Genomic DNA, 18,350 nt, shown 5'->3' with positions numbered 1-18,350 from the left:
CTATTCCACGGCAGGAGCACAGTTTTGGGGGTGTGGCGTGGAAATCTGCTTTGAGTCACAGCGTGGTGCCGCGGCCGCCGAGGTCTGAGTGGGTTTTGCAAAGATTTACTTCACTTCAGGCTGGGTCTGCCCCTGGGTGACGTCACGGGCTGGAGCAGCGGCACCAGAAGGCTGGATGAGTGACAGCCCAGCCTACTTTTTAATAGCTTTGTCATGTGACGGGGAACAGTAGTAAGACAGGTGCCTTCGGTTCACTCTCAGAGAGGGTCTCGTTGCCTGCATGAGTGTCTGCTGCCTGCCTGCCTGCCTCTGGACTGTAGTTTGCCAGCTTTCCTGCCGTCGCTCCGCAGCTGGATGGCGTGGGACATGTGCAATCACGACTCTGTATGGAGTGATCTCGAGGTGAGGGGCGCGCGGGGTGCAGGCGTTCGGCGGGGACAGCGGGCTTGTCAGGGAACCGGCAGGAGGGCCAAGGCGGCATACTTTGCAAACAAGTCCGAATCTTATCTTAACTCCAGTAAGTTTGCTATTTTAAGGTTACTCTGCGATGCCTTGAGCAAATCAAAGCTGAGCTCCTGTCATCAGTATCTCCTGCAGTTGGAAACTATTTTCATGTGCCTCTGGCTCGCTTTCCCGTCATATGCAATATTTATGCTCTAAGGTACTGATACGAATCTGTGTCTGAAGTCTTTCCAGTGGCGTTTAGTGGCCTGGTTGGAAAAATGCCATGTTTATTTAGAATAAGATTAACATTAAAAAAAAAAAAAAAAAAAAAGTTAAAATTAACCAACAGCTTCATATTTTAATTGCTTGTTTCACTGTGCTCTGTCGAAGGTTTTTTCCTTGTTTATCAGCTGCAGAATTCAAACATGCACACAAGAATGAATACCCTGTTGTTTGGCTTTAGATGCTTTTAAAAGAGATTTCTGGAAGGAGTCGTTTCCCTGCTTCTTGTGGTATTGGAATAATGATGCTGTAGCTAATGTCCCATAGAGCAGGGTTCTCAGTCAATCTGAGTAGTCCAACAAATGGTTAAATCCCACTGTACAGCAGAGACAACAGGATGAACCATGAGAATAGAGTTTATGCAGGACTGTGTGAACTGCTGCTGCCGCCGCCGCCGCCGCTGCTGCTTGTGTAAAAATAGACGGCAATACATCAAATCCACAGCTTCTGCTGGCTACAATTCATAAAGGAAAAAAAAAAAGCAAGCAGCTCCCTGGTAATCTCTGGAGTATAAAGTGAGGTTTGAGGATTTCTGTATGTTTGCATTCGGCAAAATGGAGCATTACCTGAAAGTTCGGGCAACTTGCGAAGCGAGGCAAACTTTCTTTGGACCCCATGGAGAGGAATCCCAAATACAGACCTGCTCAAAGGAACTAACCCTCTGGCTGCGAGCTTGGAATAAGTGCTTAAAATGCTCCCCTCAGGCAACGGGGGAGGGAAAAACAGGTTACAGGCGATGCTTTTTGAATAAGATGTTCATGCTGTAGAGAGCTACCCATCTAAAGTAAAAACGTACCGTGTTCTCCAGTATATTTTTCCTATCTGGTGGAGCATGCGTGTGGATTCTCAAGTCTTTTTGTCGTGTTTTAAATATTTGCAGCTTGCCATTGTATCCACTGATTCTGTTTGCATATTGTAATTGCTCTTATCTTGTTTTGATTTCTTGGTAAAGTGGAATAGATATGGATAATTCATATGTCCTGTAGCTATTATGAGTCAAGGCTGTAAGTGGATGACTTTCTGGCTCCAAAGTCCTAATTGTTTCTGAGTAGCTGGGGTATCCTGTGGGTTGTTGTCTGGCTTGTAGCATGGGTCTCAGCTGCCGTAGCTTCGTTTTTCCATCATGTATTATTCCTAATGCTGGAAGGAGCTGATTGAGGAACCAGCTTATATGGAAATACTGAAGATTTATTTTAATCACTAGAGTTCCTGCAGTAATTTCAAGCTAGTAACAGAATAGATAATTTATGTCAATGACTTTTTCATAGTGCAGAGGAAAAAAAAGAAAAAAAAAAAAGGGGGTTGATCTTAATATTAATTGTGTGGTGGGTGGATTAACTGTGGGTAGGATTTTACCAACGTGCTCCTGCATTGCACTTCCTGTAGCAATACAGGCGTCTGCGTGCTGCTTTGGCTCGGGGGATCACCTTTACTGATCTAAAATATCGCAGGCGGCAGGTACTGGAGGCAGCTTTCATTTTTTGAGTCATTAATGTTTGCTGTCAACGTAAAATGTATTATATTCTCGCTCACATAATGACAGGACGGCGTGTTGCTTAATAAAGGCCTGCATCGCTGTAGCTGATCAGCGTCCCCAGTGCTTCACAGTTTAATGAAGGTGATGTACAGTAAGGTTGTGAAGATTGATAGAGAGAATCCACATGACACACATTCTGTCAAGTCTCTCTTTCTTTCCTGAGTTCATCCCCTTGGCTGTTTGAAAAACTTGTTAAAAATAAAATGCAGATTATTTTTTCATTAATATAATTAATATGGCACAAGTCCAGTCTTCTCTTTTTTTTTTTTTTTTTTTTTAATTTACCTTCAAAGGCACAAAAACGTCCAAAAGGTTAATGGAGAATTATACTTAATTATAATGATTCATTATTGTCAGTGCAGTTAAGCTAATTTATTGTTTGCGCCTGAACTAGGAGAAAAAAAGTCTGTTGGAGTGAAATAACGCACAGTAATTAGCCTTTTGTGTTTAGTGACTGCTTTATCCTCCTAAATGTTACTATAAAATTAAGGCTATAGTTATGGAATAACTATCATATCAAGTAACGGTGGGAAGACAGTAAAATGTATGCTAGCAATGCAGCTGCACCTGTTACAGATGTATAGGCAAACAGTAAATATCAACGTGTCAGATGAGGACAGTTTTAGGACTTGGAGTGTTAAATCTGGCATCATCCAAAGGCCAAATATAAATTAATAACAGGAACACTTGCTACTAATGTGTCTCAGATTAGAAGCATAATGTCATATTCAGAAACATTGATTTTATTATCATGTCAACATTGGCAAGAGCATATATACTTCATTTCAGCAATTACATTTTTTTAGGTGACATTGCAGTCACTATAGGCAAATGAAAGCTGCCATGAGCAGGATTTTTTTTTTTAATGCCATTGTTTATGTTGCTTCAAAAGCCCACTGTAGGAACTTAAAAATGCAGATTACCAAGAGTAAACATGTTTAAGTAGGTGGTTCACAGAGTGAAGCTATTTTTACAAACGAAAGCAGTAACAGATCAGCAGGATACTTCAGAAGTCTACGGCATCAGTTATAAGCTACTGACCTCCACAACACAAACCTGAGAATGATGCTGAGAATCTACCTTTTCAGTCAAAAACTAGATTATCCTTTAATGAGATCAGAGATTTCGGCCAAGCATCAAAAAAGGTCATCTCTGCATTATAAGATTGCTGCCGGAAGGTTGTGTCTCGCACTAAAGAAGAGGGAACTCTTTAATTTTTTGGGTTGGTTTTTTTTTTTTTTCCTGTGACCAAGATAATGATAAAAAATTGTGTGCAGTGAAAATTACTTAAGTGAGGTTTTGACTTCTTAAAGTTCTGCAGCCCCTTAAATAACAGGAAGGAAAGCAACTGCTATTTCAGAGCCTCATTTTGCTGCCTCCCAGCTCCCTTGCCCCTTGGCCTATTCCGTGATTATCTCGTAGTGTCCTGGTAGACGTAGAAGTTGTCTGGTAAATTATAGCTCGCACCAGCTGCACCGAGTCTTTGTGCCAACAGACAAAATCTTTGCTCGTCGCTGCGCTGCTGCATCCAGCCCGCGCACTGCAGACACACCGAGATTCCCAGGGACAAAAACCTCAATGAAATGCACCTTCAGCAGCTCTCACTTGCGTTATTGTAAAAGGCGGTCCTTGCAAGAGTGACATAACTGGTTTTGAGCAATTCACATCAATGGACACTGTGTTAGTGCCCTACAGATCTCTCTTCAGAAAGTGGCACTTTCTGGGTTGACTTCAGTCCAAATAGAAGTTGGGAAATCATTCAAACCACCCAGTCAACTGACGGGAGTCGAGGAGGACCTGCTGTTGGCCATCCATAACACAGCACTAGAAATACTCAGGGTGGAAGCCCTTAGACATTAAATGGCTTTTAACCATTCAGCGCCTGGTGCCTTTGCAGCTTTACGTGTGTTTTGCAGTATACCCATATCAACGTAGTTCTTCGGGGACGAGTTACAAGGGTACGTGGTACAGTGCAGGAGGAATTGCTTCATCGAGCAGCGTTGACGTATGGGACTCCACTATTTCCCAAGCTGTTACTACGTGTTTTCCATAATTAGGAAATGGTTTTGGTGGATACTCTAACATTTCAATTGCCATGCTAAAGTGGATGTGTATTATTAATTTTTTCTTGCTTAGTAGGTCAGTCAATACCCTATCTAGCTTCGTACTTGCATATAAAAGGACACTTATTCCCGGTTTATTTGTATTTATCACTACTCTCTTCATAAGTCATGGAGACAAGAACATTTTGCACTGCTGAAGAGGAGCCATGCAGACTAGACCTTGTTTATTACCTCAACCAAAATGTTTCACAGACCCTCTACGTTAGCATTACTGAATCACATGCTGCCAGAGGAGGAAAACCTACTTGGTTCCCTCACTGCAGCCACTGTCTGGGGACACTTAGGAAGCTGACTGGGACAATATGTGTGTTCACACCAAGCAGGTGAAAGGCTGCATGAACTGACTATGCCTGTCACCCAAAGGTGAATATAGGGATATTTCAGAACAAGCTTCGGTTGCCAGGACCCTGAAGTGTAACTGGGTGGCTATGGTCTGTGGATAGGGGAAAGAGCACAGCAGCATCACTGACCCTTACTTTTTTATGCCCATATGGTAGCCACCATCATGACTGACCTCCAGGATTACAGTGAGGATCTGTAGAAGTGAAAGTGTGACTGTCTCCAGCTTGAGCTAGCCTCCAGGGCTGAAGGCTGTAACAGGCTGTGCCTCTTTAACCTGAATGCATCAGGAAATGCGTGACAGACCTTGCCCAGAGGTATTCATCTGTAACTTCTACCTGCACTGGTTCGCTCTGAAGCAAGAGAATAAGGCCATGCTTTGGCCTCTGCTGTTGGATTTAATAAAGCTTTGAACACAATTGTTATCAAAGAGTATAAGGAGAAGGAAAGTTGTTGCCCCTGGACAGAGATGAGATTGAGAAGGCAGCTTATGCCCTCCTGTTTCCCCCTCCCTTTGCATACCTGTGTAGAGCTAACAATGATGTAATGCTTAGTGGGTTTTTTTCCAGAAAACAAAGTCAATTCTAGTGACCCTGTGCCACAGCTTAATCGAGGTTTAATTCTTATCACATGATATTAAAGTTAATAGATTCCTGGTAATTAATGAAACTGTTTCTGTGTTGCTGTTTCCTGCAGTGTGCTGCTCTGGTTGGCGAAGACCAGCCTCTTTGCCCAGATCTCCCAGAACTTGACCTCTCCGAACTAGATGTGAACGACCTAGACGCGGACAGCTTTCTGGGGGGACTCAAGTGGTACAGCGACCAGTCAGAGATCATCTCCAATCAGTACAGCAATGAACCCGCCAACATATTTGAGGTAAGGCCAGGCAATGCAAGTGCACGTTGCAAAGTCCTTGCTTGCTCTTTCGTTTTTTTTTTAGCCTGGTGGACAACGGTTTTACTATTTTTCCCCTGCTAAGAGACGGCAAAAGTGGTGATGTGTGTTACAGGTTCTGACTGGTGCCTTTAATCCTCGTGATCAAAACCAGGCATGCAATCTGGAGAAAGGAGGGAAAAAGTCTTGAAAGAAATTAAATGGAACTTTTTATTTTTTAAAGGAAATTACTAAAGAGAGCCTAGAGCACGCTGCCCTGTGGCGTCATGGTGAGGAGTTGCACAGTTGTCAGCTACAAAGAAAAACAAAAGTCGAAACGTGTTTCTTGTCTTCCACTTGCATTCCCCAGCAAGAAGTGGAGTGCAGCACAGCAGCTAGCTGATAGGTAGCTGCAGCTGGGGCATTTCCAGTAAAGGTTTCTACCACTCAGAGCATTACTGTGCAAGGCACTCTGCACACAAATTGAGAGATCCTCATCGTTGATGTATAGGGAAGAAAAAGGGTGGATGTGGCAGAGAAGGCAGTGAGGGCTGTCAGTAGCTCAGGAGCCAGCACATCGTTTGAGGTGTTTCATATATGTCTCAGTGGAGAGCAGTCTTAAAGTAAAAGTTGAAGGGTGGTAGAAGAGATTTAAATGTTTTCTTTAAAATACTGCCTGGAGGATCAGGGTGTACAAGAGGAGGGTTACAGTCTCTTTACTCTGTCTCTGGTCTTCTTTCGTTGTGTAAAGCTTTCATGATTCTCTGCTCCGTGGTTATGGGGCAGCCGTGCCACTGCTGAACCCTAACCTCTTTCCCTCCTTGATGATAGGAGATGCCATAGATCGTTCACTCACTGGGAAATTGGACAATAAATTGATTAGCTGGCAGGAAGACCTTGTGCAACAGGGAGCTACGGGTGCTGCCTCTCACATGGCAGGTACTGCAGCTCCAGGAACTACGGCTGGCCCGCTGGCTTGGGGAAGCCCCAAATTATCATGGTGGAGTTTAAAGGCTGGAAAAGATTAACTGAAACAGTATAGTAAAAATCTTACCTAAGATGTCCTGAATGCAATTCTTCTTTTTTGTATACAGCTCTAAAGCCATGGTGATCTCCCTGATGCAGATGAAGTTACTTGGGATTTATACCAGTGTAACTGATAGCAGAAACCGGTCCTCTCTAATCAATTTCTATCATTTACGTCCAAATAACTTAGAATTAATTTTATTAAAATCAAATTTAAATTAGCCCTGCAAAGCCCTGTGCTTACGCCCTCTTTTTTCATTAGTTGTATAATGTTCCGTGCCTTGTTTTACAAAGTTTCCAAACCCCATCTTGTTCTTGAATTGCCGTTGTACTGCCTCAGGCAGGGTACAGCGTGTTGGTGTGCAGGTTTGGATGGTCAGTAGCAGGGGGGGCAGGGGGCACATTTGCAGCTAGCGTGGTAGAGAGTGGCTTTGTGTTTTTTATAACTGAGGAGATGTATTTTTCCTCATTCGTCAAAAGCCAAATGCAGAGGCATTTTCCTTTTGGAAAAATCAGTTGGAGATGGAGAATTTCAAAGTGTAAGTTCCAGATAAGTAATATAATTATGCATCTATCAACTCTAAGCACACAAATCGTTCCAGTAAAACCAGTGGAATTTGACCACAGGCTCATTGCTTGCCCTGTGTGTAACTGCCTGGCTGCGCTGGTGGCCACAGCTGCCGAGTATAAAATTGTCTCGGATAGGTGGTGACAATTCCCCTACACGCCTTGTTTAGGACTTGTCACTTCCTATATGAGACAATTCCCATTCTGAAAATCAAAGCATGTTGTAAACAGCAAGACAACCAGATAGGCTTGTACTTAACCTCATTGGGAGACGGTGACACAAGGTATCGGTCATTACGTGTAACCTCTCACGGGCATGTTTGGGTGCGTCTGAGGATGAGCAGCCTCAGTGTGAAGAAATAGGTGGTATACAGCTGGGGGAATGCATCTAGGCAGCAACTAATAGGTCAGAAATAATAGTTTGGAAATGAAATATGCTGCTTCTTTCCTAACAGGCAAATTCTTTTGTCCTCCTTGCAAATGCCTGGATTTTCTCGCACTCATCAGCTTCAGTTGCAGGGTGCATCACTGTCTCTGACAGCACAGCTTGGCCCATACTTACCTGTAGGGACAAATTGTGCTCTAATAGCATTTTGCAATACTGCAGTGCAAAATTAGACTATTTTCAGCTTCGTAGTGTGTTATATTTACATTTCTTGGTTGCTTGGCCTAGGAAGATAGGAATGAAACAGTTATTTTCTCCTCCCATAAATTAACCCTGTACCCATTCTCCATCATGCAGCTGGATACCTTGCACTATTTCTCGCCTCTGCCGCTCTGTAATGTGACGACTGGGGGTGCTCAAGAACAGAAGAAGATGTCTTCTTCCTCCAGAGACTATCTCACATACTCTGCGAGGAACTATTTGTTTTAGCTGAGAGAATGGAAGTTTTGTGCAGTTTCCCATTTCGTAATCTCTAGATTTTTCCACATTGATCTGCATTGGCTTTTCTTTTTAAAGAAATTTTTGTTTTTTACTTTTTTTTTTACTTTTTTCTCTCATATCATCATGGGAGTAGTATGTTTTATCTAACTTAAGCTTCCAGATGAGGCCTTGTCATATAAAAATAGAAAGACAGTCTGTTTGAGGTGGAAGGGAAAGAACCAGAATGGGAAACAAATGTTGGGAAGTACAAGAGCAGCGTTAATTGCACAAGCTGTACAGTGTTAATTGCCAAACCTAACCTTGAATGAAGCACAATCTCCTTTGAGGTATTAATGCGGTACATGTGGCATTGTCTAGGTGAGGAGCGGTGTTCAAAAGCCCTTTACAAAGTTCCTGGATGTCTCAAGCTAGTGCACTTTTTTTTAAGAAAGGCTTGTATTTCAAAAGTGAATTTTCAGGGTTTCTACAAAACGTGTTCCTGGAAGCTTGCTTGAGCCGAGCACCCACAAGCAGTGGCACTGGGAGTCTCAGGGACTAGAAATTATCAATAGTTATGGTAGCAACCAGGAGCCAAGTGAGATAAAAGTCCAATTAGTCTAGATAGTATGTAACTGTTGAGTATAAATCCCTGCTCTCATCCGCTTAGGTGTGATGAGATACTGGCCTTCACCCTAGTATTAAAACACACCAGTATCTTGTAGATGCACCTGATTCATCACTTCATTATTCTAGTTGCCTGCCAGCATAACTGATACTAGTCCCAAATCAAGCCTGTACCATCTGCCCCAGTGTGGAGGCTCTTCTTATCAATGTGTGTACGTATGCATATTATGAATTTGGTGATTTCTTTCTGTTCACAGCTTGATCACTTCTGTTTTTCACCCAGTTTTCTTTGCTTGTTTTTCTGACTACTGGAAAGATAAAATGAAGCAGTTCTTGCCCCTCAGGGCACTGTCTATTGACATAAGTCCATGCAAGTGAATAGTTAACAAGTCACCCAAGACCAGTTATTTAGATGGTTCCCTGCATCATTCACTTTCATTATTTGCTTTTGTGAAGAACTAGACTTTAAAAAAATGTATTTGTAAAAACTTGATTTGGCTACTTTTAGAAAATCAGAATTAGTTTTTCATTCTCAAACCCAATGCTATGTGAAAATGTGAACAACCGTACGACTTAATGTGACACGAGTGAGAAGGCTTTTTGTTCATGAAAACTGTTGTCCCCTGAGGCTTCTTCAAATATACCATGCCCTATCATGTAAGGTTAGTCATATTTAAAATTATTTATAACCGATGCCTAGCATTATGGAGAGAGAAGATATCTACGGTGGATATATCTCTTTGTTGGCATTGCTTACAAATAACTCAACTGATGTTAAGAGAAAATGCAGCCCATAGATAGGCAATAACCTGTTAAAGTATAACGAACTTGTGTAAAATCGTAAAGATTTGTAAGTGTGGTATTCTCATACTTGGCAAAAACACTTTCTTTAGCCTTTAAAAAGACTTCAGAAACCCCACATTGCTTGCCTTTCCATGGATTTCATTTATTTACATAATTCAGTATTCCAGAGAGATGCTTAACATATTTGATGACTTTATTTTTAATTGTTTTGCATAGGTGTAGCCCAGGTTACTTTTCAAGACCGTGCTATGTGCCATGTATTTGGAAAGCCTAAATAGGCTACTATGTTTTATTGTAGGCTGCCAAAAAACGCTGTGTTACAAGCAATGAGAATGTGGGGAGAGAAGGAGATGCACAATGAAATGCGTACTGTCTTGCCCCTGGCAGCAGGGAAATTCACGGAGATAAATGATTTCTTATTTATTTGGAAGGGTTTGCATCAGGAAGATGATGGGGGTAGAGGGGAGCCTTAAACATCACCAGGGTAATTTTCATTGGTTCAGATTATAAACTCCCTCATGTTCTGTGGTGCTGACAGTCTCTCTCACTATTTCAGGTTATTCATTCAAGGTTTGCAGCCAGATTGATTAATGAATTACCAGATCTTGCGTAAAATAACTTGGCCTGACTTTTAAACAACCACCAATGTTTTCTTTGCCAGTCTTGTGACTGGTGTTAATGGGTTTCCAGAGAGCTGAGCCTATATAGACTTTCTGTACTGGCCTCCCCTAGCATTTTTTCCACTTTTTAATTTTCTCCAAAACTAGTAGCCCAGGGCAGGCAGTTCAAGGAGATATAATCTCAGGGAAAAAAAGACATAGTAGTCAAATCCTTGATGGCTGATGCCCTTCAGTGCCAAATCAGCATGATTTATCATAGCCATCTATTCAGCACAACAGAGGCTGGAGGTGAGCTGCATGGTGTACCTCACACAATATGCATAACTAGAGCTCTGAACTTTGAAGGAAAGCCTCAGAGCTATTTGCAAAGTGCTGGTGCTTAGTGAATACTAAATTACATTTAGGAAATAGTCTACTGCTACCAGTTATACTTCATTTTTATTCTTGACACAGACACCTAAATCAGAGAACAGTAACATTTCAGAGATTATGGTAGCAGTTTGGGTATGTTCCAACGCTATAATAGGATCAGAATTTTAAGGCCTTTTTTATTATTACCAATAGTCACTTAGTTTCTACTGCAGCGTACTTTGTAGGGAATTACAGCTTTTACTAAAAAGATTAAAATGCTATTATGCAAATGATTGCAGTATGTTATTATGTTTACAAATTAACATCCATGGCTCAACACACAAATTAACTAACTATTCCATCTATATTATTAAGGATTTAATAAAGTAACTGTTGATAAAAATGAGGAGCTTGGAACAGTTAATAGGAACTGATTGTGATTTAACATAGAACTTAAACATTGTGTTTAATGTTCTAGATGGTATAATGGCAGAATAAAGCTTATCAAAGTGCTTAAAAGAACTGAGATTGTGTGAACAGCACAGCAGCATGTCTGAGACCTCAGAGAGCACAAACTAAATAGCTCTGGGCAGTAACACAGACTGGGCAGCATATCAGTGAATCTGAAGGTAGCACAGGACCATGTCGTATCGACATGTAGTTTCCTGCTCTAACAAGTAGGTTTTTTGAAATTCAGATTCATACACATTGAATGTTTTACATGATAGGCACACGTAGGGTACTTGGGAACTTGTGTCCCTCTAAAATGCATCCTGTAATGAAATGCTTCTATGGCAAATGGGATTTCACTGCAGAGAGTATCGCTGTATGACAAAAAAGGGGAAGGCTGAGTTCAGGCTGAGATGACTTTACAAACAGCACTGCAAATTGCTATTCCTAGCAGTTCATAAGATCATAAAAGCAAACAGATAAGAGCTACTGAGGTCCTAGAGAAATGAATGTACAGTATGTGGTTACAGGATAGATTTAGTAGGGAAACAGACAACATTGTAGGTTTAATACAACAATAAACATAAAAGGCAAAAGATGCAGATTTGGGATAGGAGACTTTATAAGAACAATAAAAGGTAACAATGTATCATAAAAACCACTTGTGAGACTAGGAGAAAGACCCTCAGTTCCAGGGAAAGAAAATAGTGGAGGCTGGGTGAAACTGCCAGAATTTTTGTATTCCTAATGGAGCAATGTAACGTTTTTTGTGTGTTCGAATGCGTTACCTTTTCCAGTGTCTCTGGCCTGACTCAGGTTTCTGCATCTACTACATAGGAGACCAGCACAATAACATTACATCTGTGGGGATGATGTATGTAAACTATAATCTATGACTAGCTATGCTGACATTTAAAAAGGCTCAAGCAGTAAGTGGAATTTATTTTATTCGAACCAGCTGCTATGTAATTGGGAAGAGTTTATGCAAATACTCTGTATCTAGTGTTAGCAAGGTGTGCTGCTGCTCCCTTTTCTTTCCCGCTTGGACAAACTACAAACTGTCTAAATGCATCTCTGTTTTAATGCAAGAACCTTGCATGTTGGTTGAACCCTTCAGGCAGGAAAGAAGTCCCAAATGAGCAAAAAACAATTGCTTTGAGAGCTTATTGTTTGATGTATGAGGCCACCGAGACCATTCCCCAGGCACACAATCAAGAAAATGCAACTGATCCCCTTCGCAGTCCCATTAAGGAGGTATTTCACCTGGAGCAGGCGCGGCTTGAGATACTCACCGTGTCTCTGCTCTGCTGAGCACCTGTCCTTTTTGCAAGAGGGAAGACTAACACTCACCAGAACAGTAGTAAGCTAATTAGGTCATTAGACGAATGTCTTGGCCGGTGTTAAAACCAGCCCTTGAGGACACCGTGTTACACTGTGTTCCCACTGGCTACGTATCTAAATACAAACTGGTGTCAGCTGCCATACAGACAAAAATGTAATAGCCTCCTTTCACAGAGATCATCTTAAATCCACTTTGGACACAGTCACACTCCACATCTGTTTTAGTGAGATGCAGCTTCTTAAGGTGGCATTTGGACTTCATAAGCACGCAAACAACCGAGCTATAAATTGCTACTGCTGGAGTTATTTTGAATAAGTGTATACTGTTTCATATTTATAATGGTGAGGCTTCATAATATTCGCAGTGAATATATAACACAGATCAGTTCAACAAGCATGAAATTGTATGTTGTCAACTTGTCATATAAATAGAGCCATATTCTAGCTTACGATAATGTTGAACTAAATATTTTCTCCCTAGAACTGCAGAGAGGGTCGCAAAAAAGTGGGACAGTGGCTCTGTCTTTTGTTAGAAAAACACTCACGGAGAATTGCTAGTGTGAAGTAAATATTTCTGATAAGATTTTTCTGGTTTTTTCTTCCCCGTTTGCTTAACAACAGCAACAGAAAGTTTGCCTTTCTTAGACAAATGCTAATTGGGTAAACTGTTAAATTTATTTCCCTTAATGGTTTTATTTCTAGTGTAACCTCTTTTCTTTTTTTTTATTGTTGCTATTTTTGCATTGTGCATCATTGCTAATTGCTACTAAATGCTCCATCTTAACCCTGGCATGCTCTTTCCCTGCTGCCCCATCCCACTTAACATTAACTCAGGCCCATGCCATTACACAAGGATAAAATCATAGTGAGGCTTAATTTAGGAATTTTTTTTTTCTTAGTGCCACTAATCTATTGTGCATGTGTAGGTCAGGAGGAGGAAATTGCACAGAGCAAATTTGTTGCAGGGACAAAGTTTTGGTATTGAACCATGTAGAACTTTTTTTTTCTGCATGAGCAGAAGGAAGAGTGTGTGTGTGTGTGTGTGCGCGCATGTGTGTCTGTGAAAACTTATCCACGTGCAGCTCTTGTTATACTACAGTGGTTAATATTCAAATGCACCAGAAATTTGCAGCCTTTCTGGAGGAGTGCTCCCTGCCAGCTTTTTGGGCCTTTTTTTCTCCAGTGTCTGGTGTTTATTTTGGTAGCTTTGTGCAAATGCATATGGGATCCTAATGCCTATGTTTGCACGTGACGGACTGCAGCATTGGCATGCACAGGGATCTGACTGTGTGTGCACACACACTCAGCTGTGGAGGCTGGTTTCAGCTCTCGGTGGAAATCAGCCCCTTTGCAACACGTAGTTGGTGGCTTTGGCTGAGTTTTCCATTCTGACACAATGGAGCAACAGCCTTGCTTCATAATGATTGAGAAATTAATTAGCACTTTGTGGTGGTGGTGAGTCTGAAGGGCCATGATTGGAGTTTGCTTTTTACCACATGCAGTAATCACTGGGTCTTGTTTATGAAAGCACAAAACCAAAACCTACTGAGATTTTGGTGTTGTCATGAAGCCTGAGCTGTGTGATGCACTGCCATCATACTTCCATTTCCTCACACATGTCTGTGCTTTTGTGCTTTACTGTGAGTAACACAATGGTCCATAATGGGTGCTTCTAATCACTAAGATGACAATCAGAAGGACAGAGTATTTTCTGTGAGGAGCCACAGAGGCAGCCTTGGGCAAGTGTTGACTTGTTGATTTACGACAGCTTTGAGTTGCCTGAACTGCTCACAGAAATATAGCTCATCACATGAAGTTCAGGAGGATCAGCCCTTTCAAGCACGTTACAGGGTTAGAGGTGTTAAACAGGCAGAGAGAACTTCCTACACATCCACACATCTGTCTGTTGCCACATCTGCTCCTTGAGGGCTCAGCGATATTAAATCTTTATAGGGATTTGGAGGGGCAGTCCATCAAGTGGTCTGATGGACTGCAAATCTCTCCTACAGAAGATACACTTGCCTGAAAACAGAGAAATTGGGGGGAAAATGTGTTTCTCACCCAAGAGATTACTTGCAAGGACGTGGTGATAACGGTTATCTGGAGGATTGGTTTGGTCAGAGGAACGTTCTGCTTCTCCATGAGCTGCTAGAAGAAACAATGGGAATTTTCTCCTGGAATGGTAGTTTCTCCGGGAGGGAACTCAAAATTGTTTCTGAAAGTACTCCTAAACCTTTGTGAAAAAAACAGTAGTTGTTCTCCCAAGTTGCTGTTTAAGCAGTGACATAATGATTTGGGAACTGCATCGGAGGGTGCAGGTAATAAATGTTATGGAAGTGAGACTTCTCACTGGGATTTTTACTTTGGTGAGAATGCTGTGGGCTTGCCCATTTCCACACAGCAGTCAGTGACCCTAAGTGAAAAGCAGGTATGATGAGAGTTTTAAAAGTCTTCTAGTATTCAGGATTTTTTTTTTTTTTAAATATGCATCAGTTGAGTAGCTGCATCTAGTTATAATGTGCTCCACTCTGCCAGGCCCTGTGGGTTGAGACTGAGTGAAGAGGACCTTGGGTCTATTGTCTCCACTTCAGGAGGGCTTGTTGGTGAGGTGTGGGCAGCCGGGTAGTGCAGGTGACAGTGCGGCTGGTAAAGGATGAAGAACAGACTTGGAGCAGGGGAGGGCTTTGCAGAATCACAGAATGGTTGGAGTGGGAAGGGACCTCGGGAGCTCATTTGGTCCAACTCTACCTGCTCAGGCAGGGCCACCTGGAGCAGGAAGTGGAGGAATTATTTCTGTGTTCCTCTGCTGCTGCTTCTCCCCCCTTAAAATGACACTTTATTAGGAGTGGTAATGAGTTCCTGATCCCAACTGGAAAATCTTACACTATAGTCTTAAGCAGCTATGGATTCCCCAGGAAGCATGTCTGTACGTAGCAAGCAGCCCATCATGGCCAAATCCTAGTTTTCAGAGGAAGATGAGTGGCAGACAAGAGTGTTCTCAGTCTGGCCTCAGTTTTCATGTCAAATTTTCATATAAGGAAACCTACCTCTTGGGCTAGTCTTAGCTTCCACAGGTCCTTAGCTTGTCCATTTTCACAGGCTTGTTGTCAGACTAGTGAAATCTTAAAGTTGTCGGGTAAAAAGGGGTGCATAAAATAATATGCGATTATTTTAATATACAAAAACTAAATATACAAAAACTATTTTAATATACAAAAACCTAAGTGCGTGCTTATTGACATCTGGTTGGATGTGTCCTGTGAGGCATTTGACCCTCTGGGCATGCACAAAAGGAGCAATAGGCTGTTATTTCTACCTGTCTGGGGGAAACATGCATTTTTGAAATTCTTTTTCTGGTTTTGTGTTTGCTTTACTTTCCCCCCCCCAGGGCTGGTGTTGGCTGTATTGACTGTCCTTAAAAGCCCAACAAGCACTCTTCACACTAGTATGAAGATACCAGGCAAAACGTTACCAGTTGTCACCTCAATTGCATCTGGAGAAAAGCCAGAAAAACTTGTGGGTTTTTTTTTCTAAGGCATAAGAAAATATCACACGGTCCTTAACACTACAGAGACATTCATCCATTTCCAGTGAAAGGGTGTCAAACTGCTTCTGCTTGTATGTGATGGGAGTGTTGCCATCTCTTGTTATTTTCTTTGCTGTTGATCCCACTCTCATATAGGAAGGGTCAGGTCAAATGCCTCTCTGGAGACCAAGTCTCCCATTTGCAGCAGGAAATCTCTCAGGCGGAGAGGATAACGTTACAAAACAGAGGCTAACATTACAAAACAGCTCTGCTGCCTCTGGCACAGTCTAGAGCATCACAGACCAATAACTCCTATCATGTCACTCTTGCAGCACCTTATTATCTATGTTTTTCTGTAAATCCAATCCGAGACTGTCATTACCAGTTTCAGGTAGGTGAACACCATCTGGGTGAAATAACCATGTGCCAGTGATGGGCTGGAGGGGGCTCTTGTTAGTTAATCATCCCTACCTTCCCTTTGATGAGTTAATTTGTCTGTTGAGCCATGGAGGAGCCCCCAAGAGCTCCCAGGAGCCCCTTGTTAAAATTCTGCCAACAAATGGGAAGATAGGGATGATTTCACTCTTTTTGCTGGAGCCTGTGCTATCTATGATATTGCTAAATCATCCATAAGGCATAACTTTCTATGCAATCTCTTCGTTACAGTTCTGGTGGCACATTACTTCTTTGTGCATTTACTTTTTAAACACTGTCACTGGATACCTAACCCTCCTGAAAATCTCATCCCATGAATGAATGTTAATTGTAGTACTTCCATGTGGCCTTTTAGTAGCTGGCATACCATGTTCCTTGGCTGTGATGCCAGGCCATACTCTTTTTTTTTTTTTTTTCTTTTTTTCCAGTTACTAAACACAGTCTTTATTTACTTGTCTTGTGGTAATGCCTAAAAACCCTATAGTAGGGGAATAATCTCTTTGCATGTGCTAGTGACCAGCCCATCCCTGTTTTATGGTGTGCACTTTGAAGTCCTTGGAAGGAGCAAAGGTGGTGACAGAAGAAAAGAGCTGGTCCTTGGGGCTTGTGAGTGAAGATAAACTCAAGTTATTCTTCCTTTAGAGGCCTGGGAGCACTGCTGTCTAACCAGGCTTCTCTTCCTCCCAGCCAACTGGAGGTGGTTACAGCCTGCTGATCCAGGGAATAAAGTTCTAACCTACAACACAGCTAGGAGATGCTAGCTTGAAGTTGCAGTTGTGTCAACATGATTTGGGACTATGAAACCAGGGGAGAAGCTGCCTTAAGTAGTACATCCCAACGTGGAGACTTGTTTATCTCCAGACCTAAGAAGAAGAATTAAATTTAAAAAATCAAAAAAACAAACAAAACTCCCCAAAAGACTAGGAAGCTAAGAAATACTGTCCTTTGGAAGATGCTCTGCTCCCTTTTTAACTAGTCAGACAGGACTTGTTAGCTCTGATACAGTGCTCTTAACAGCCAGATCAGGGCTACCTCTTGCAAGGCCATAAGTATGTCTCTGCATAGTGCTGACGGGTGCTGTGGGTGGATTTGTTAGCTTTTGCTCAATATTGATGTTTCTCCTAGGCTCTGTTCTGAAAGAGCGCAAACCCCTCCTGCAGGAACACAGGGAAAATGATGGGGGGACACTGGAGTAAATCTGGAAGAGTCAGTTGGGATCCTGCTGGGTTATGAGCTCTGGCTAGAGCTGACCATGATGTACCAAGCAGTTTCCTGCAGCGTTAGTTGGTGTCTTTGTATTGTTTTCAGATCTGGGTTCGGAAGGGTTATTTGACTGTGTCCTGTACAGATCTAAATGGTGTCCAAGAAGCTGCACTCTGCTGCGACTGCCTGGGGAGCTTGCCCAGAGTGCCAGGGAGCAGGAATTACGTCAGGGTCCCACACTGAGTCAGTATGGTATGTCAGTCCAGTATGGTCAGAGCTAATAGGCCATGGAGTTCTAATTCTCCGCTGGACCATCAGCATCGCCTTACACTCCGCTCCCAGCACTTGCAGCTCTGTGAACACGGTCCAGATGCACTTGAACTGCCTCCCTGTGGACCCAAGAGGGCTTGTTAGAGGCAGCCCCATGCTGTATGTAGGTAGTTGTTCTCTTTCTGGATCTCTCACAAGATTAGACTTGTGAAACTTCAATTTTTAGACCCGAAGCTAAAATAGGAAAAAGACCTATCCCTAAACTTCAACCCATAATAGTTCCTATTTCCTAAACCGTGTTTTTGAAAATTGTATATATATATTCTTAAAGATGTGCCTTGACCCAGCAGGCATGTCAGAAACCTTTTTAGAAAATGGCTTTTGTGGGTACTGGGCTTTTCAGTCCAGCTTGAAACATCCAGGAATGCTGCCTTCTCCAGCCTGTTACTCCAAGTTGCACCACGTGTTTAGCAGGAACCTCAAACTGGACCCTTTCACTTTATCTCCCATTATTCCCTCCTACACCATCATTCCAGCTCACCCTCCATCACTGTAACGTTAGCTGTTTGCCACAGCTTCCGTCAGCTTGCTTTTTTCCCCAACCAGAATTCACAGAGATGAACAAAAATCCACTCATGTCTCTTGTCCTTCCCTACACCTACTTCTGTGA

At 42.2% G+C, this 18,350-nt stretch overlaps 1 protein-coding gene across 1 annotated transcript in view; it reads left to right on the top strand.

The window, feature by feature from the left end:
* The first annotated feature begins 273 nt into the window (after positions 1-273).
* PPARGC1A (PPARG coactivator 1 alpha) overlaps positions 274-18,350 on the top strand; it is a 64,085-nt gene continuing 46,008 nt past the window's right edge. The window contains exons 1-2 of the mRNA XM_072862224.1: positions 274-402; positions 5,422-5,601. Coding sequence (XP_072718325.1) covers positions 355-402; positions 5,422-5,601 — 228 coding nt within the window. The 5' untranslated portion in view covers positions 274-354. The remainder of the gene's footprint in view (positions 403-5,421; positions 5,602-18,350) is intronic.

The sequence above is a fragment of the Ciconia boyciana genome, chromosome 5 (assembly GCF_034638445.1).
Source record: "Ciconia boyciana chromosome 5, ASM3463844v1, whole genome shotgun sequence".
Lineage (NCBI taxonomy): Eukaryota > Metazoa > Chordata > Aves > Ciconiiformes > Ciconiidae > Ciconia > Ciconia boyciana.
The sequence above is the reverse complement of the archived record's forward strand: the minus strand, read 5'-3'. Positions and strand labels throughout refer to the sequence as shown.